General features: G+C 42.6%; 1 protein-coding gene across 4 annotated transcripts in view; it reads left to right on the top strand.

Annotated features, from left to right (window-relative positions):
• SPATA6 (spermatogenesis associated 6) overlaps positions 1-21,077 on the top strand; it is a 140,931-nt gene extending 119,854 nt beyond the window's left edge. For 3 of the 4 annotated variants that reach the window (XM_068239037.1, XM_068239039.1, XM_068239038.1), the window contains 3 exons: positions 8,562-8,661; positions 16,858-16,940; positions 20,797-21,077. In XM_068239037.1, the coding sequence (XP_068095138.1) occupies positions 8,562-8,661; positions 16,858-16,940; positions 20,797-20,992 (379 nt within the window). In that variant the 3' untranslated portion in view covers positions 20,993-21,077. The remainder of the gene's footprint in view (positions 1-8,561; positions 8,662-16,857; positions 16,941-20,796) is intronic. The other variant, XM_068239040.1, reaches the window with a different exon arrangement.
• Positions 21,078-21,403: the final 326 nt, after the last annotated feature.

Here is a 21,403-nt window from a genome sequence, read left to right as displayed (position 1 = left end):
TCTCCCCCAGTGTTTGTGGCATCTCTGTGAATGCCCTTTGCTGACTTTCCCTGGAGAAACCGAAACTTGATGTCGGCCCATAACTCTTAAAGCGGAATATAACCCTGCATTTCAACTTTGCTCTAAAATATTATTTACTGCATATTATATGCAAAAAGCATTTTTGTTTACTAGATCAGCATTGGAAGGGTTAAACACAGAGGTTTAAAGTTCCGTGGAGAGATATGCAGAAGTTCAGATTGTTACATTCTATTTAGTTATATGTATCTATTGAGAAATGTTACACACTCATTGGCTGTCCTCCAAGCTCATTCTCAGTCAGAGAGATGAGTCACATTCAACACTTAGATACATTTATGTAAACAAAATGTATCTATTTTAGCTTCGGATGCGTCTGAAGAAATCTCCAGGAACTTTAAAGCCCTGTGTAACCCTTCCAATGCTGGTCTAGTAAAAAAAAATGCTTTTTGCATATAATATACTGCAAATAATGTTTTAGAGCAAAGTTGAAATGCTGGGTTATATTCCACTTTAAGAACGTGAAACTTGCTTGTGCCTCATCCATCGCAGCTTCTCACAAAAAGCTAAAACAGGTTTAAGAATCACAAACACCTGGTATTTGCACAGTTACATACTAAGAGGTTAGCCTGCCATATACCCCCACTCTCGTTCTTCTATTTCATCTGAAAGGGGGCAAAGTCAGGAACTTATCAGCAACCCCTCATATATTCCACCCCTTGACAGTTGACATTGGAACACGGTAATCGTTATTTGCCTGTCAGTGGTTTCAGTGTTGTGAATGGTAGAGGGAATCTTTCAGTCAAGGATTATCTCATCTGCCTAGCTTCCTGGAACTGCTGATAATGCAGATTAAATTACCTGTCATTACCGTCAAGATGTTGTGAGTATACTAAGTACAGTAGCATAGAGTCAAAAGATCTGGTCCTCTACTTTTTGTAGCATGTTAAAGTAGCAGGGACAACAACAAAAAAAACATATATAAGTGGATAAATACTTGTTTTACTTAAACATACAGTATCTGTATGTTTTTGGGATGTGGGAGGAAACCAGAGTGCTCGGAGGAAACCCAAACAAACACGGGGAGAACATACAAACTCTGTGCAGATAGTGCCTTGGCTGGGATTTGAACTGGAGTTGGCGCAATATTAACAATGTTGGTAGAAAATGGCAGCCAATATGGGTGGGACTGATGGGTAAAACAAACCTGCGGTACAGCAGAGCTGATTGGATTGAGGCACTCAAGGCCAATAAGCTCTGCTATACAGCACAGATTTTTTGGGGGGTGTACTGACCTGAGGAAGTGGAATACGCCCACGAAATGCGTTGTCTTATTCGTATAGTTTGTGCAGTAATCATATTGTCTATCAGTCATATTGGATGCCATTTTCTACAGCAGAGGTAAGCCAACTACTACTACTACTACTTTTTAACCTGCGTTAAAATAGTTTTAAAATGTTTGTGCACCTCCATCCTTGTTCCATGTGCAGCTGTTTCTTCCCCTACGTACCAGTTCTAACCCTATTCCATGTGCAGCAGAGATGGATTAAAGAGACTGTAACAACATTTTCAGCCTTATTTCTTCTATCCTATAAGTTCCTATACCTGTTCTAATGTGGTCTGGATTACTGCAGCCTTTCCTAGTTGCACTGTCTCTGTAATATATCTGATCTTCTTTTCTTTGTCAAGCTTTGTTGACCCAGGGAGGAATGGGCTGCCTCTGATGTAATAGGGACAAGTCATGCATACCCACTGCACACCCCCTCCAGGCTCCCTGTGCTTTGTTTATTCCTCACAGACAGCGTCTCTGCTCTCAGTTTCAGCTTGTATGTGATGCAGTTTGTGAGGCTGAAGGGGGAGGGAGCTGCCGGTCTTATGCTGTGAAACTGTGAGAATCCCAGACTGGAGCGCAGATAATTCACTATGTAATAAAAACTTGTAGTATACTGTAACATGATACACACACACACACACATACCCACACACACACACACACACACACACCACTTCCTGTTTAGCAGCCATGTTTTTTGTTTTGTAAACACTGCCTAAACCAGGCGGTTAACCGTCCTTGGACCCAGTGTTGGCCGAACACCTCCGCGATGTTCGGGTGTTCGACCCGAACTCCGAACATAATGGAAGTCAATGGGGACCCGAACTTTCGTGCTTTGTAAAGCTTCCTTACATGCTACATACCCCAAATTTGCAGGGTATGTGCACCTTGGGAGTGGGTACAAGAGGAAAATTTTTTTTAGCAAAAAGAGCTTATAGTTTTTGAGAAAATCGATTTTAAAGTTTCAAAGGGAAAACTGTCTTTTTAAATGCGGGAAATGTCTGTTTTCTTTGCACAGGTAACATGCTTTTTGTCGACATGCAGTCATAAATGTAATACATATAAGAGGTTCCAGGAAAAGGGACCGGTAACGCTAACCCAGCAGTAGCACACGTGATGGAACAGGAGGAGGGTGGCGCAGGAGGAGAAGGCCACGCTTTGAGACACAACAACCCAGGCCTTGCATGAGGACAAGAAGCGTGCGGATAGCAATTTGCATTTTGTCGCCATGCAGTCATAAATGTAATACAGATGAGAGGTTCAATAAACAGGGACCGGAAACGCTAACCCATCACAGATGTTCATTGTTCATGTTACTTGGTTGGGGTCCGGGAGTGTTGCGTAGTCGTTTCCAATCCAGGATTGATTCATTTTAATTTGAGTCAGACGGTCTGCATTTTCTGTGGAGAGGCGGATACGCCGATCTGTGACGATGCCTCCGGCAGCACTGAAACAGCGTTCCGACATAACGCTGGCTGCCGGGCAAGCCAGCACCTCTATTGCGTACATTGCCAGTTTGTGCCAGGTGTCTAGCTTCGATACCCAATAGTTGAAGTGTGCAGATGGATTGTTCAACACAGCTATGCCATCTGACATGTAGTCCTTGACCATCTTCTCCAGGCGATCGGTGTTGGAGGTGGATCTGCACGCTTGCTGTTCTGTGTGCTGCTGCATGGGTGTCAGAAAATTTTCCCACTCCAAGGACACTGCCGATACCATTCCCCTTTGGGCACTAGCTGCGGCTTGTGTTGTTTGCTGCCCTCCTAATCGTCCTGGGTTTGCGGAAGTCAGTCTGTCGGCGTACAACTGGCTAGAGGAGGGGGAGGATGTCAATCTCCTCTCTAAAGTCTCCACCAGGGCCTGCTGGTATTCTTCCATTTTGACCTGTCTGATTCTTTCTTCAAGCAGTTTTGGAACATTGTGTTTGTACCGTGGATCCAGAAGGGTATAAACCCAGTAATTGGTGTTGTCCAGAATGCGCACAATGCGTGGGTCGCGTTCAATGCAGTCCTAGGCCGAAGAGGTCATAGCCTAGGGTCACAAAAACCTGTGTATTTGGGCAATTTCAATGGTAGTGATGCTGACGTACATAAATCTCAGCCATGGCCGTTAGCAACGTCTGAATTTCACGAAATGTCTCATGCAGGTAGAAGACATATTGTTTTACTTGGATTCCAAAGATGGGGTCCCTACATCTCTGCAAACCAGAGTTACAGGGGTCCAAAATTGGTAAAATCCCCCATAGGCTTTCATTGCCTCCCTATTTCACTTTCCAAAATCTCACATCTTTCCAAAGGGCAATTGCTCAGCAGTGGCAAATTTTCTAGCATTGTAGGGACCCTTAGGGGGAACATGAGTGGTGAGTTTCGGGCCCCTAGGCCGAAGAGGTCATAGCCTAGGGTCACAAAAACCTGTTTATTTGGGCAATTTCAATGGTGGCGAGTCTGACGTACATAAATCTCAGCCATGGCCGTTAGCAACGTCTGAATTTCACGAAATGTCTCATGCAGGTAGAAGACATATTGTTAGACTTTGATTCCAAAGATGGGAGTTTCCTACATCTCTGCAAACTAGAGTTACAGGGGTTCTTAAAGGGGTTCTTTGTGAAACGAGTCATAAGCTGCTGGGAGAATGAATTAGTCCCATCTACACCATATGATTCTTTGTCAGATTCGATTCAATTTGATTTGATTCAATCTGACATGTCCGATTCATGATTCGATTCAATTTGAATCGAATCATGAATCAGAAATGTCAGCTTGAATCAAATTAATGAAATAAATCAAATTTAATTGAATCTGACAAAGAATCATATGGTGTAGATGGGACTGATTCATTCTCCCAGCAGCTTATGACTCTTTTCACAAACGAGTCTCTGCACCCGTGGTCTGGTTGCCTAGCAAAAATGTAAACACATATTCAGCAGCTCAGCGGAGCTCAGCCGTTAGGGCTATAACGGGGATTCCTGCTAGAAGTGGGTTATACCACTGAAAACTACTTGGGCAGGAGTTATGGTTGTGAAAAGAAAGTAAAAAAAACACCCCTAACAAATGGATTAGCCTCCCAGTCTTTCCTAAGTCACTGTTTACATTACATGTTGTATTGTTGTATTGATGAAACCATTCATTTAAAAAAAAAGTTTTATACTATTTTAGAAGGATGTTTAATAGTTTATGCATAAACCACTTTTTATTTTTTTCCTCATTCGCGGAAGAACCCCTTTAACAAGAACTATTGTGCTTCTTTACAAAGACTTGTATTGAGCCCTTCCCCCTACATATGCATAGCATCCCAACATGCACCTCACCAGTCACCTCAGGACAGGGGTCAGGAACCTTTTTGGCTGAGAGAGCCATAATTGCCACATATTTTAAAATGTAATTCTGTGAGAGCCATACAATGGCCTCAATTCACTAAGATCATGCTGCAGATAATAAGGCAAGAGAAAACTTACCTCCACACCGTGAGGGAGTTATCTTATCTCTTCATTCCTTAAAGAGAATCTATATTGTTAAAATCGCACAAAAGTAAACATACCAGTGTGTTAGGGGACATCTCCTATTACCCTCTGTCACAATTTCGCCCCTCCCCGCCGCATTAAAAGTAGTCAAAAAGTTTTAAAAAGTTTGTTTATAAACAAACAAAATGGCCACCAAAACAGGAAGTAGGTTGATGTTCAGCATGTCCACACATAGAAAATACATCCATACACAAGCAGGCTGTATACAGCCTTACTTCTGAATTTCAAGAGATCATTTGTGTGTGTTTACCTTCTGTCCCCAGCTTCTCTCATGCACTGAACATTACAGGCTTCCTGCAGACAGCTCTGCCTGTGCCTGTGTTTGTAATTCCTCAGTATGTGTCAGCCAGCTACTTTCACAGCCTAACAGGAGGATTTTTATCCAGCTCTCTTCTATCACTGATAAGATAGCAGAGAAGCTGCTGGCTTATGTAAATAAAACACACACTGGAGTGTGCATAGAGGAACAGTTCAACACTGAAGAACTTGGCAGCCTTCCAGACACAGGCCGACAAGTCTGACAGGGGAAATTGATTTATTACAGAGATGGTTATAGTAGAAAGAGCTGCAGTAAGCCAGAACACATTAGAATAGGTTTAGGAACTTGTAGGCTGGTAGAAAAAACGTTGTAATTTTTGTTACAGAGTCACTTTAAGTTACCTCCTCTGTAGTTATTTTCACACGCAGTTAATAAACAGCCTGTCTTTAACTCTGGAGTTATTTTAAGGATTGGAGAGTTAACTTAAAGACAAAAGAGTTAACTTTAGGTTTGCCTGAGGTAAAATGTTTCCTGAATACTACATGCCTTATCACCACGGTGACAGCTCTAGAAACGTTATTAAAGACAGGAGATAAGCTTAGTGAATTGAGGCCAATATGTTCCAAAATGGGACAGTGCACATGCGCAGCAAAGGGCTCATGTCCCTGTTGCTATGGTTATGTGTATACGGTTGATCCGCTGGGCAGCGGAAATGTCAGACACGTCTTCAGCAACATCAGCAATTTCCCTGTGAGCCAGACAGGAGACATACCGACTAACAGCTTGTACAATTAGCTAGCTGACTTGACCTGACAGAGCCCAGAGTGGGACAAATGGAGCAGCCGTTAGTTTTGGGGGAGAGCGAGTAAGTTAGTAGCGCATGCTACAGCAGTAGCGTGCCTACTTTGAAAATTTACTTCCGCTGCCACACTAAGCTGCGCTGCTTGAGCAGTGTAGCTTAGTGAATCAACCCCTAACTATGAGGCAGATGTAGCCATCAAAAGAGCCACAACTGGCTCCCGAACCATAGGTTCCCTACCCCTGCCTCAGGGAGTCACACAAAAAGCACAGCCATCTTAACCACGCTAACTAGCATGGCCACCATCCCCCCCCCCCCCCCCTCATAACAGATCTGGCCACCTTGACCTCCCTTTCCCCCTATATCAAGTGTAGCCACCTCCCATAATAAGTGCGATCACTATGCCGCCCTTCTTCACCATGGCCACCAATCACATATACCCCTCCTCTCATACAGTGAAATCCACCCCCAGGGAGGGGGCGTGCCCCTCCAGACATTTTAATATGTAGTCTCGGTTGAATTGGTTCTGTCCAAGTTGAAGTGAGGCATGGCCTATAAGAATGGAGTATCGTAATAGGTCAGCCTATGCATGTTCCCCAAATAACAGGCAGCTTGTCCCCCTAAACAATGTAACTAGGTAGCAAATTCCCCTAGAATCTGTATGGAGAACACCAAGGATGCTATGAAGCAGCACTCCAGGAAAGTGGCACCCATGGCAAATGCCAGACCAGCACCCTTGTAGATACCCCTTTACCATTCAGCTATCATTCCCCCACACCATAGCAAGTGTGGCTGCCACTCCCCCTCGCTATTCCAGTAAGAAAAGAAAAGTCGCTTTATTCCCCCTCCCCATCAATAAATAACTGTCTGGCATCTAGTTGGATTCAATGGATAGATGTGTTTTTTCAACCAAACTAGCTTGATACTATGTAATAAAGAAAAAATATTATCATTTATTATATTTGTAAAGCGCCAACATATTACACAGCACTAGACAAATAGAATTGCAGACTTATTATTATTATTTAGTATGTATACAGCGCGGATATCTTCCACAGCGCTGTACAGAGTATATAGTCGTGTCACTAACTGTCCTTCAGAGGGGCTCACAATCTAATCCTACCATAGTCATATGTCTATAACATCTAGGGCCAAGTTAAGGATGAAGCCAATTAACTAATTACCTGTATGTTTTTGGGATGTGGGAGGAAACCGGAGTGCCCGGAGGAAACCCACACTGGGAGGACATACAGACTCTGCGCAGATAGTGCCCTGCCTGAGATTCGAACCAGGGGTCCAGCGCTGCAAGGCAAGGGCGCTAACCACTACGCCACCGTGCTGCCCACGGCAGACATTGATAACTTGTGCCTGACAGCCTAAGTTCAAAACAAGGACACAAGACAAAAGATCATGTGATGTGGGAAGTGGTCTTAGAGACCAATAATTCCAGTCTGAGTCAGTCTGTGGGAAGGGTGCTACAATGATGGGGGTGCATGGTCAGGTAGGGTATAGTGGGGGGGGGGGATCCCTGACAGAAGGGGGGTAGAGGCACATTAGGTAGGGCTGAAGAATAGTTATGTGACATGATGAGATAAACGTGTGTATGTACAGTACAGAACATATTAATAACCAGGCTGTTTTACCTGTTTTATTTTGCTGCCTGAAAGAGTTATGGAATTTTTAGGCATAGAAGTGACAGCTTCTGTCTTGTCACTCAGGGGCACTTATTAGACTGCCACTGAGCAGAGACAACAAAACATTTAATCTACTTTGTACATTTTTAAATATAAAATAAAACCATGATGTATCTGAAAAATAGTCATTTTAGGAGTAGGAGGATTAATACAATTGTTTTGTCAGTTTATTTTCACCTCATGTTCACTTTAGGGGGGGTGGGGGGGAGAGAAGCCATCTTGAAGAGGTGCATTTTGAGGGCTTGTTGGAGGAGGGGCAAGACTGATGGACTGTGAAAGGGAGTTCCAGAGAGTGGGGGCTGCTCTAGAGAAGTCCTGCAGTCACAAATGGGCATAGGAGATGCATGGAACAATCAGGCGAAGGTTATTGGAGGAATGGAGAGTGCGGCCAGGTATGTATCTGTGGACAGACTAGATCTTGTGTACAAGTGTGTAGACCAGACGCGTATCTTGAAACTGATTCTGAAGCGTATAAGGAGCCAGTGCAGGGATGTGCAGAGGGAAATCGTGGAGGCAGAGCTATGGGAAGAATGGATGAGTCTAGCTGCTGCACTCATGATGGACTGTAGGAGGCGATGCGGTTCAAAGAGAGGGCTGGCAGAAGAGAGTTGCAGTAGTCTAGATGGGAGATAATAAGGGCATGAAAGAGAAGCTTGTCAGCATCCAAGGTGAGAAACGGGTGGAGCATGTGGAAGTTGCACACATCTGGTAATGTTTTGGATGGGGGGTGGTGAAGGAGAGGGCAAAGTCCAAGGTGATACCCAGGCAGTGTGCAAGGGAGGTCGAGCGGATGGTCATGTTGATTGTGAGGTGAAAATCAGGAGTTCTATCTCGTTGATGATTGGTTGCCGACAATCTAACGTGTGTACATAGATTAATGTGCCAACCATCAGTGTCCTCACATGACTGTAAATTGTGGCCGTATTTCTACTTTGCAGGTTCCAGTCTGACCACCAAGCTTCGGTGAATTGGGAGGAGATCCATTCACGAGTCAGAAGTATACTGAGAACACACAGCGCTCAACAGAAGCTAAACTTTGTGAGTATCAGTCTCCATTAATGTTAATTACATTCCCAGCCACTCTTGATGATCTCCTGCTGCTAAAGCCCATCCTTTTGCAAAGTCTGTCTTGTTGTGCGTTGTGCAATGTTTTGCAATGCACCTGCATTGAATTCAGCTGTAATTTGTCGTGCCTCTCTCCTCTCTTCCACCTAAGCCATTTTCGTCCAGAATAGTCCTTATGGCTTGAAGTTTTTCTCAACTGCCACTCTCTAAACACCTGAGTCAATGGCCTCAATTCACTAAGCAGTTTAGACTAGTCTACTGATGGTTTGGTGTAGTGTTTTAGACCTGTTTTTAGACCTGGTCTAAAACATTCGGTAACTAGGTGGGTAAAGCAGGGGAAATCATCAAAAGATTCAATTCACAAAGGCAAACAAGGAGTAACCACGCCCACTTTTTCTGGATGAGATTAGACCAGTTTATTTCTGTCAGTCATAGCTACTCGTTTGTGAATTGCATCTTTTGATCATTTACCCTGCTTTACCGACCTAATTACCGAATGTTTTAGACCAGGTCTGAAAACAGGTCTAAAACATTTGGTGATTATTAGTGAATTCCCTTTTGATGCAACTGATTTACACCAAACCATCAGTAGACTAAAAACCATCAGTAGACTAGTCTAAACTGCTTAGTGAATTGAGGCCAATGTTGGGTGAGAAAATACTAAAAGAGTGATTGGCCTCAATTCACTAAGATTATCTCCTGTCTTTAATAACTCTTCTAGAGTTGTTGCCATGGTGATAAGGCATGTAGTATTCAGGAAACATTTTACCTCAGGCAAACCTAAAGTTAACTCTTCTGTCTTTAAGTTAACTCTCTAATCCTTAAAATAACTCCAGAGTTAAAGACAGGCTGTTAATTAACTGCATGTGAAAATAACTACAGAGGAGGTAAATTAACTACAGAGGAGGTAACTTAAGGAATGAAGAGATAAGATAACTCTCTCACTGTGTGGAGGTAAGTTTTCTCTTGCCTTATTATCTCCAGCATGATCTTAGTGAATTAAGGCCATTGTTGCAGAGATGCTAGCTCCAGATCTACTTGCACCGATAATCATCCCTTGTTCAAAGTCAACTAAATCTTTTATCTTACCCATTTTGACAATAAAGAGAACCTGAGATGGGATGAAATAAAAAAAATATACATACCTGGGGCTTCCTCCAGCCCCCTCCCCTCCGGCCTGATCGCTCCCACACCATCTTCCTCCACCTCCTCGTTTGCCCACAGTTGGCCCTGGAAAGTGCTCCGGTCAGCTGTGCATGCACGGCCCGGCCATGCGAGCGCTCCCATCGCCTGCAGAAAGACGGGGGAGCGTTCTTAGACAGACTTTGCCTGCACCAACTGGAGGATTTTTTGGGGCCATTTGCAGGCTAACGAGGAGTCGACTGGAGATGACGAGGGATCAATCAGACCGGAAGGGGCTGGAGGAAGCCCCAGGTATGTATATTTTTTTATATGATCCCATCTCCGGTAGACTTTAACTTGCATGATAACTACGTTCTCTGAAGCTGAGTGTTCCTTATATAATCAGCTCTGAGTAGTTACGTCACTGTCGGACTGCTTTACTTTCAAATCTAATTTTTTTGGCCACTCAGGCCCATATGCAATTAACTTATTTTCTCCCGAGTTTTCTCCTAGGTGATAATTTTTTATCTTCTATTTAAAATAACTTTTCAGTACTTTGCAACTGAAAAAGTACCAAAAAGTTGGTGAAAAGTATTGTCAAAATTATTTTGAGTATTTTCTTGCTTCCTGGTGGCTTAAAAGGCATTTTATTGACCATTTTAAAAATATCACCTTTGAGAAAACTCATGAGAAAAAGTTAATTGCATATGGGCCCTTGTCAATAAATTGCCTTTTAAAGCCCCAGCAAGCCAGAAGATACTAAAAATAATTTAGGGAGTACTTTTTCATCAAATTTGTGGTACTTTTTCAATTGCAGAGTGCTGAAAAATTATTTTAAAAAGAGGTTGAAAACGTAACTCCTAAGAAAAAACGTAGGTGAAAAAGTTAATTGCTTATGGACCAAAGGGTATATCTGTTTTGAATTAAAAAAAAAAAATTACTTTTCCAATTACAAAGGGCTCAGTGGCTGTATGTATGAAACTTGTGGGGTTCCGTACCTCCAACCAGAACCTTTGCCCTAGACCATGAAAGGCAGGTTTATACTTTTATCCGCGCAGGGAGCGAGTGTGAGCTGTGTGGTGTAGGGGCGACACGGTTTCCTGCGGTAAAAGAAAAGCGAGTGCAGAGAGTGGAGCAGAGAGAACCTGGTAATTACAGCTAACCAGTACAAATGATCAGATGTCTAACAAGAGCAGATTAGCATGAGAGCTCGCTCAGCTTTGAAATTTGATTCTGATGTTCAGTCTTACAAATGTTCCGCTGCCGCAGGAGTTTGAAGGCGTGAGTGCGGAATGGCAAGCGCCAGTGGTTTCCAAGGCCTCCACCGAGGCTCGCAAATTTATAACCCGCAGGAATTTCCCTGACTTCCCTCCATTCGGCAATGTTTAATTAAAAATATTCATCAATTTGTGGCTCATTACTCTACATTGCTCTTTATTCTTCCTTTCTTCTCTTTTCCCCTCCGAATAATTCACTGTAAACGCTCCGTGTTTGTGTGACGGACAGAAAACGATTGGCGGTATTAATGATAAAAAATTGTACTTCCAACTTTTTTACTTTTTTTTTTTAACCATTTAAAGCAGAATTGTCAGCCCAAAAAAATCAAATTCCATTTACCCCCTGCTCTGGGTTTATTATGTAGTCTACATACTGACCCTGCATTGCAAGTATTCCAATATAGTGTGTCTACGGTAATTAATATTATCTCAGTCAGCCTGGCTCTATCCTGGTACATTGCTGGGGAGAGGGAAGCTTGTTCTCTCCCCTCCCACATTCCTACTCCTTACTGATTACCTGAGGGCAGTTCAGTGTGACAGGAGGCAGAGAAGGGAAATACACCTCACCTCTCTGTAGAAAGCTGCTGAAATACAATCTATGCTGTGCTCATGTGTGTTTACAAAGCAAGCTAGATATGACGGTGCTGTTCCTAGGAGAAAAAAATGAGTAAGAGAGGAAATGACATCAAGCCAAGCGACGGTCAAAACCTTTGGGACCTAAAGCCCCAGGTAAGTAAAGAGAGATGTATTTATTCGCCTCGGGAGTCCTTTAAAGTGTAACTGTCGGGTATAAAATCAAAAAATCAATTCTTTATTTTTATCTGGTAAACAAGTAATAAGGATGCTAACCAGGCAATCCAAAAGTTAAAATCACTATAACGTTTCTTGTTGATAAATGATCATTCCCCAGTTTACCTGACTCTTATTTGGTACACACAAAATTTGGTTCACAAAAAGGAATTTGCAGGGCATGCTGGGTTGTCCTTTTTTGCTTCTCTACTTTCCCCTCAGACTTAACTAATGCAGCCTGATTGGCTGAAGCCTCTTTCACTCCTGTTTTCCCCTCCCACACTTCTGTTCCTCTCTGATTGGCCAATATTTCTCATGCTGAGACACTTCTATAGTGAAGGGCAGGCAAATCGGGCAGAGGAGAGTAAGGGAGGAAATGACATCAGAATTGGCTTCAAAATAGCCACACAAAATGGGAAATGCTAAGAAGGATTTTCTCTTTTTTTACTGTAGAAAAATCACTAAAATCAAAACGTGGACACCACAATACATCTGTTATGTAAGTAGAGCAAGTATTTATCTACTTATATATGTGGTTTTTTTTATACTGAGATAGTATGGCTGACAGCTCCTCTTTAACCTTGACAACCAAGTGACTAGAAACAATATCTAGAAAGAAAGGTGGTCACACACCATACAATATTTTAAATATCTGTTCAATTTAAGTATTGCAATCAATTTTTCTGACTGATTGTAACATTTCAAAACTCTGACCAATGTACCACACACCTGTGTTCAATCTTTCCCTAATGATGATAAAACTGATTGGAGACTTTACTAGGGTGTGTGAACTAATAAATTGACAACCTTATGGTGCCCATACACGATACAATAAAAACGTTTGATTTTCCCGTTTATTCGATCTAAATGATCGAATCGAATAAAAGTTGAAAATATTTTTTTTTCAATCAAGAAATTCAAACGATTATCCCGTTTTTTTCGAGAAAAATCTGATCAGACATGCTGGACAAATCTTTATATTCGATCTACTGGAATAATCGAACTAAATTATCTAATCGAAAAAAAAATAAAAATTGTACCATGTATGTGCACCTTAACACTTACCATACAATCTGTACAAAAATTGAAGAGAAATATCTGGCATTCCGGATCGATATAAATCGAAAAAAGTGGGAAATCCGATCTGATTTTTCAATCGAATGAAAAAAACGTTTGATTTTTTTTCAGGAGATACGATCGGTTTTATCGAAATGCCGTAAAATTGGATCATTTTATTGTATCGTGTGTGGCCACCTTTAGTAAGGATCATGTAACAGCTGTGATTGAATCAGGAGGAGCCGTTTTTGAAGTCCTGGCTGACAGTCAGTACTTGGACCTGGAGTTCTGAGTCCTCCTTGTCCTCCTGATCGCATGCCCCGGCGTGCAATCCAGTCATTTCACCCTCCATCTATTTATAAGATGGATCATCTCCCAGGCACGTTTGAAATGGTTAATTTACCAAATGCCACTGACAGGCATTCATTATTTCCTAATTAGAATTTAATGACATGTGTATTATCCTTCGTATTAGTTAGAGAGCTAATTAATGTTAATCCTTGTGCGCGAGGCACAAAGGACGTTAAGGCCCCTATCCGGCATGTGATCTATATGTACCCAAAAGGACATCGCTGGCGCTTAGCACCTGTATCCTGAGAGCCGAGCATCTCATTAAACAAGAATGTCATCGCCGGGTGCGTTATCCATGATTTCAGGTGCGGCACGCCATCTTCACGAGCAAACGCCATTTCCTGCCGCACCACGCAAACGTACAGATCGCTATTAACCACTCCACAGATGTCCGCTAATTAGTATGTTAGAAAACAGCTCCAGGCAAGCAGGAAAATGTACATAGATGTGTGTGAACTGCATAGCAGGAAATGTACATCGATGTGTGTGAACAGCATAGCAGGAAAATGTACATAGATGTGTGTGAACTGCATAGCAGAAAATGTACATAGATGTGTGTGAACTGCATAGCAGAAAATGTACATCGATGTGTGTGAACAGCATAGCAGGAAAATGTACATAGATGTGTGTGAACTGCATAGCAGAAAATGTACATAGATGTGTGTGAACTGCATAGCAGAAAATGTACATAGATGTGTGTGAACAGCATAGCAGAAAATGTACATAGATGTGTGTGAACTGCATAGCAGGAAAATGTACATAGATGTGTGTGAACAGCATAGCAGAAAATGTACATAGATGTGTGTGAACTGCATAGCAGGAAAATGTACATAGATGTGTGTGAACTGCATAGCAGAAAATGTACATAGATGTGTGTGAACAGCATAGCAGGAAAATGTACATAGATGTGTGTGAACTGCATAGCAGAAAATGTACATAGATGTGTGTGAACTGCATAGCAGGAAAATGTACATAGATGTGTGTGAACTGCATAGCAGAAAATGTACATAGATGTGTGTGAACAGCATAGCAGAAAATGTACATAGATGTGTGTGAACAGCATAGCAGGAAAATGTACATAGATGTGTGTGAACTGCATAGCAGGAAAATGTACATAGATGTGTGTGAACAGCATAGCAGGAAAATGTACATAGATGTGTGTGAACAGCATAGCAGGAAAATGTACATAGATGTGTGTGAACAGCATAGCAGGAAAATGTACATAGATGTGTGTGAACTGCATAGCAGGAAAATGTACATAGATGTGTGTGAACTGCATAGCAGGAAAATGTACATAGATGTGTGTGAACAGCATAGCAGGAAAATGTACATAGATGTGTGTGAACAGCATAGCAGGAAAATGTACATAGATGTGTGTGAACAGCATAGCAGGAAAATGTACATCGATGTGTGTGAACAGCATAGCAGGAAAATGTACATAGATGTGTGTGAACTGCATAGCAGGAAAATGTACATAGATGTGTGTGAACAGCATAGCAGGAAAATGTACATAGATGTGTGTGAACAGCATAGCAGAAAATGTACATAGATGTGTGTGAACTGCATAGCAGGAAAATGTACATAGATGTGTGTGAACAGCATAGCAGGAAAATGTACATAGATGTGTGTGAACTGCATAGCAGAAAATGTACATAGATGTGTGTGAACTGCATAGCAGGAAAATGTACATAGATGTGTGTGAACAGCATAGCAGGAAAATGTACATAGATGTGTGTGAACAGCATAGCAGGAAAATGTACATAGATGTGTGTGAACAGCATAGCAGGAAAATGTACATAGATGTGTGTGAACAGCATAGCAGGAAAATGTACATAGATGTGTGTGAACAGCATAGCAGGAAAATGTACATCGATGTGTGTGAACAGCATAGCAGGAAAATGTACATAGATGTGTGTGAACAGCATAGCAGGAAAATGTACATAGATGTGTGTGAACAGCATAGCAGGAAAATGTACATAGATGTGTGTGAACAGCATAGCAGGAAAATGTACATAGATGTGTGTGAACAGCATAGCAGGAAAATGTACATAGATGTGTGTGAACAGCATAGCAGGAAAATGTACATAGATGTGTGTGAACAGCATAGCAGGAAAATGTACATAGATGTGTGTGAACAGCATAGCAGGAAAATGTACATAGATGTGTGTGAACTGCATAGCAGAAAATATACATAGATGTGTATGAACTGCATTTTATAATGGAGAGGCACTTTGTGAGCTTTGGTTACCATTTCCTAACAATAAATCCCCCGAACAGGGGTGCCTTTAGTATTGCTTTGCCTTAATTTAGGCGCAACATACCGCGTTTCCCTAAAAATAAGCCCTGGCTGTATAGAAAATCAGACGCTATGCTAGTGTATGGGGAGATGTGCGATCTCTTACCGCACCTCCCTTGTGGCTGTGTCCCCCTCCATCCAGTATCCTAAGATGGTTGGTGCCCTTTGACCTGGGCGCCGCACATGCTCTGTATGCTGGAACGTCTCCTTTGTGCCTGCGTGCCCTCTCGTCATGGTCAATGTGCGTGTTCCGATGCGCCCCCGTGTGGTCACAAAGGATGCCATTCATTGGCTAACTTAGAAGAAAAGGAGTAAGCTTTCGGCTACTAAGCCTCCTTCAGACTCGATTCCTGTGTGCCGACAAATCCAAAAAGACCTGCACTGTCTAATATCTTCAGTGCTTTGTCTTTTTATCTTCTAAAGTCCATAAAAAAATCTCCATAGTATGTATTATGATAAAGCAACAGGAATCCAGTACAGCCATAATCTAATGATTTGTATTCAGTCCTAATGGGGAGAATATTCAAGACAGCTCTGGAAAGCTTTGGCAAAGCCTGGAAATGTGATGAGTGTCTCACCACTGATACTGTATAAAGGGAACAGAGGTGCCAAAAGAAAGTATACACCGTTTTTTACTGCCTGATGAAGCAGGGTTACGCCTGTGAAGCCTTGTGATCTAAAGTGATATAGATTGATGCCCAAACCTTCGCTTAAGTGCACTGTAAAAGTCGCTGTAAATGGAATAGTCCTGGACCCACTCGCAGTCCTAAGGAAAGCATCCACAAATCCGTGGAAACCGTATCTCTTGCTTGGTTATAAATCACAGGTAAAGATGGAGCATAGCAGTGAAGCACAAAGCAGAAGCAATGCCATCAAGCACAGTGCAGGTAGTTCATATGCAACTCAGTAGAATAGCCATGTCAGCAGCATGTATCAACAGTTCTTTAAGCAGCAAAGCGAAGGTAGCTGGGTTAGCATAAGTAAATTAGCTGCATAGTTCCACGCAGGTCATGGAGCTGCATAGCAAACCGTACATAATTACCATCCTGCATGAGTAAATCCAAATGGATGGAAAGTCCCCTGGTTACAGGAAGGCTCCTGGGATGATGTCCACGGGTGGACGCATGTGTACCGACATGTTTCGCCGTTACCAATGACGGCCTTTTTAAGGATAGCGTCCTTCTTAGTCTCACTTAATCATTTAAGATTTACTACACTATATTTGCCAGTGTCCTGTTTTTTACATCACCACTGATACGGATCACTTTACTGTTCTAGGACAAAACTGACCCGTGGGAGGAGCCACATTCTAGAAGTAATGGAAGCAGAGTGTCCCCGGTTATAGGAGAGCTACACAGCAGGTAAGGCTACCCACAGGTCATGTTTGTGTTGTTTTTATTGTGTGTTGAAAGATCAATTATTATTTTAAAAAGTGGAAAAAATCGATATATGGATATGTATCCAAGATGATATATATCCAAGACCTGTAATACAGAATACCCAGATAGCTCCTGGCCACCCAGAACCAAGAGGAAAGCATAAGCAGCTTAAAGTGACCAAAAAAAAACTCTCAAAGAGAATTGAACTTCATCCCAATCAGTAGCTGATACCCCCTTTTACATGAGAAATCTATTCCTTTTCTCGCATAGATCATCAGGGGGATCTGTATGGCTGATATTGTGGTGAAACCCCTCCCACAGTGTGATGTCATGACCATGGTCCTGACAGTTTGCTGTCTGTGGACCTTGTTGCATTGTGGGAAATAACATATTTTTCCAACTGCCAGGCCACTTGTATCTTCCTCTGTGCGCTATATATAAAAAAAAAAACTTTTGCTGGGAATACACAACGCGATTCGGCGGCTCGATTAGCCGCAGGATCGACTCCCGCTGCGGGGGCCCGGATCGATTCCCGCTCGTCCCCATGGGCACTTCTTATCTTCTCTTTGTTTCTCTTCCATTGTCCGCCCGCGGGGATCGAGCGCGGAATCGATCCGCCGCGTGATCGGACACGTCGGAAATTAGCAATCAAGCCATCCGCGGCTCGATTGATAAGAAAAAAAAATGCAGTGTATGCCTAGCATTAGCCTATGACATTGTTAGTGGTAGTGGTTGTAGATAATGGCAGTTAGTGCTGTCTAGTTTGTATCTTGTCTGCCAGCAGTAAAGATGACGTGCAGTCTGATTGTGGATCAGACAGCATGAGAACAATTAAACACCCAGTATCAATCATTTCGATATCGATCTTCTATTTGTTAACTTCTCTCTCTGCAATGTATTGATTTATTGTTCGCCCCTACTACTATTTTTCGGTGAAGTTCCTCTTTAGAAAGCTGTACTAAATATGAATTTGCCTTCTTGAAACAGAAGATTTTTGAGAAAAGAAGACCTGATTCAGTGCTGAAAAAACAAAGCAGATCGAGAGCCCCAATAGTGCAGTATGTCAAACCAATTGGTCATAAGAGTAAATACATGAGAATATACTCACAAAGGTGGGATACCTCTGGTAACCACTAAGTGGGCAGGTGGGGAGATTAGACCCGACCCCATTCGGGTTAAAATGTCGCTCTCCGTAGAAGTAGAAGAAAGGGGGTAACGCCCCTCTACCAAGAGTGGACACTCAGAATAAACAATTGTTCAAAACGGAGGTGCCAGATAAGGATAAAATAGTTAAAAAACGTTCAAAAAGGGGAAGGAAGTGGTGGACTTACTTCCCACAAGTGGACAAACGATCAGTTATTCACTGAAAAATATCTTTATTCAAATAGACTCCAGAGTGATAGTAACGCATTTCACGGGTTACATCCCGCTTCATCAGGCAATATGTGGAGCTTGTAAAGAGCCAGACAGAGGCGCTCATACCTGGTCTGGATCTCCACATATTGCCTGATGAAGTGGGATGTAATCTGTGAAACGTGTTGCTATCACTCTGGAGTAAGTCCACAACTTCCTCCTCCTTTTTAAACGGTTTTTAACTATTTTATCCTTATCTGGCGCCTCCGTTTTGAACAATTGTTTATTCTGATTCAGCACTGGAACAGTTATCATTGCACTGCTGTTTGCGTTACTCTGCAAGGTGGGAAGGGGGAGATATATGGCATTGATCGCCGGCGATTCGCAGCAAATATGGTGCAGCGCTTTTTTGTGATTTTTTTTTTTTTAAAGCAATTGCGATTTCAGTGCTAAAAAAATTTAATCGAAATCGCTCTAAATTGTACAGTAAAAAAGCCGCATTTACAGTGAAAAAAAATCACCACCGTAAAACGCTAGCGATACTCGCTAACGATTTGCGATCCTCAGTGTGAATGGGCCCTCAATATCAGTACTGAGTGTAATCCTGTTACCCGGCAGCTCCCTGTCGCGCACCAATGTCGCTGTGACAGAGAATCTTGCCGCGCTCGCGCTTTATCTAGTCATTCCGCCTGTGGGCACACTTTTTGTGTAATGGGACAGTACATTTACCGTCCTCGGAGAGCCATTCCCGCCTGTACAGTCTATTTAGGTAACAACTCCTTTTAATTAAATCCGCTGGTCGTAAAAACCCCTGATTTTATGGCCTGGAGTTTGGCGAGATCTGGGAGACTTTCCTGCAAGGCTTGTCTGTGAGGGAGTCGGGGGGAGGAGCAGCGCCATGGCAACCTCTCTTCAGCAATTACAGGAAGTACATTTTACTGGCAGCAGCCCTGACTCTGCCCGTCGTTATAAAAATTATCATGTTAGGTCATTAGGTTTAGCATTTTAATTCTAGCTTTTGTACCTTTGGTTGGACAGTTTGTTCATTCTGCCTTCTCTCTGATTGATGAAGTGTAAATCCAGTCAAAACTTTTTCCTTTAACCACTTCGTATCCAGACCTTGTTTCACCTTTATGGACCAGAGTGTTCTTGACGTTTTAGTTATTTCCCCATTTAATCAGCAATAACTTCATCCATACTTATAACACCTAAATTAACCCTCCTGGTGGTCTATTAAAAACCGCCAGGGGGCAGCGCAGCAGTTTATTTATTTTTAAATCATGTAGCGAGCCTAGGGCTTGCTACATGACAGCCGCTGTGCAGCGGCATCCCCCTACCCTCTTTGATCGCCTCCGGCGATCAAGCCCGTCTGGAAATCCCGTTCTGAACGGGATTTCCATTAGGGCTTCCTCCGTCGCCATGGCGACGGTGCGGGATTACGTCATCGACGTCGTGACCTCAAAGGGAGTCCTGATCCACCCCTCAGCGCTGTCTGGCACTGATTGGCAGCGCACAGGGTCTGGGGGGGGTGCGGCGCAGCGAACGACGGCTGATCAGCGTGGAGCAGCGGCGAACGGAGTGCACACGCAGCTAGCAAAGTGCTAGCTGCGTGTTGCAAAAAAAAAAAAATACGCATATCGGCCCAGCAGGGCCTGAGAAATCCTCCTGCGCGGCTTACCCCAAACTAAGATTTTAGAATGAGAAAACACTGACTAAATAATTTATAAATTAATATTGTGGGAAAAAAAAGCAATTTTATCTACAGTTCCTCTCATTTTTATAACTTGTGCACACAGCCCATGTATTTCCTCTTCCTGCATGAAAAGTCAGCCACACAAAGCAGAAGGTTTTGTTAGTTCTTTTTTTCCCCACCCGCACTGACTTAACGACTGGCAGCAGCATGGACACACCCACCCTGACAGAGTATGCTAGGATCATGGTGGAGGGGCGGGATGTCGGTGAGCGCAGAATCAGAAGTACACAGTTCCAAAGTAATTTGTATAGTTGGGCTTCATTCTCAACTAAAGGTGGAATTTATTATTTAGTATTTATATAGCGCCAACCTCTTCCTCAGTGGTTTATACCATGTATAGTCTTGTCACTAACTGTCCTTCACCGGAGCTCACAATATATTCCTACCATAGTCATATGTCCATCGTAGTCTAGGGCCAGTTTAGGGGAAAGCCAATGAACTTATCTGTATGTTTTTGGGATGTGGTAGGAGAGCGGAAGTGCCTGGAGGAAACCCACGCAGACACGGGGAGAACATACAAAGTGTGTGCAGATAGTACCGGGGGAGGGGGGGAGATGTGAACCAGGGCTGTAAGGCGAGAGTGCGATCCACTATGACATTAACTTGACATGACAGCCTGATTGAATGTAGTTAATTTAATAGTAAAACAATGGTAGATTACCTTTGGGTAAATTCCTTTTTTTATCATGTAAATTTGCAATTGAGTGAAATAACATGAATGACCGTTGTCAGTTTCTCCTGCAGCCTCCCATACACACAAGATAAGTCTGTTCACCTGGACAACGGGGAGTTCTGGAGCAACAGGGCCTCCGAATACCAGGGGAAGAGTCACCGGCTCATCTTTGAAGAGAGCATGGGGAAGATCTACAAGAACATGTACCGAAACGCGTCAGATCCACATGCATACCGAAGGTCACACAAATCCTGAGGACACAACAGGAATAAAGTACTAGAAAGAGGCATCTCCTCTCCACGACAATATAGTATTACTCCAAATAAAATGATTCCGTTTATGTGGGTCTATGTAATGATGCTATCCTGTGTGGGGTGGGTGTAAACGTCATATAATCACCATATATACATTCCAAATAACCGATATGTGCACAAAAGCTATCAAGCAGTAAATTATTTTTTTAAAGGCTACAGAATGCAAGTGCTCCAGGCCAATTTATTTTAGCGAATCTTTTTATTTATTTCTTACATTTCCCTGCTTGTAATTAGTAGTGCTGTAATGTGTATTTAGGGCCACTTGTCACTAGGGGGCAGTGTGAGACAATAACAGAGGACTTCTGCTTTCAGTTTCTATATTTTCTGCTCAATAGAGAGGGATCAAAGCATT

Source organism: Hyperolius riggenbachi, chromosome 6 (genome assembly GCF_040937935.1).
Source record: "Hyperolius riggenbachi isolate aHypRig1 chromosome 6, aHypRig1.pri, whole genome shotgun sequence".
NCBI classification, from domain to species: Eukaryota; Metazoa; Chordata; class Amphibia; order Anura; family Hyperoliidae; genus Hyperolius; species Hyperolius riggenbachi.
This window is presented reverse-complemented; position numbering and strand designations above follow the sequence as displayed.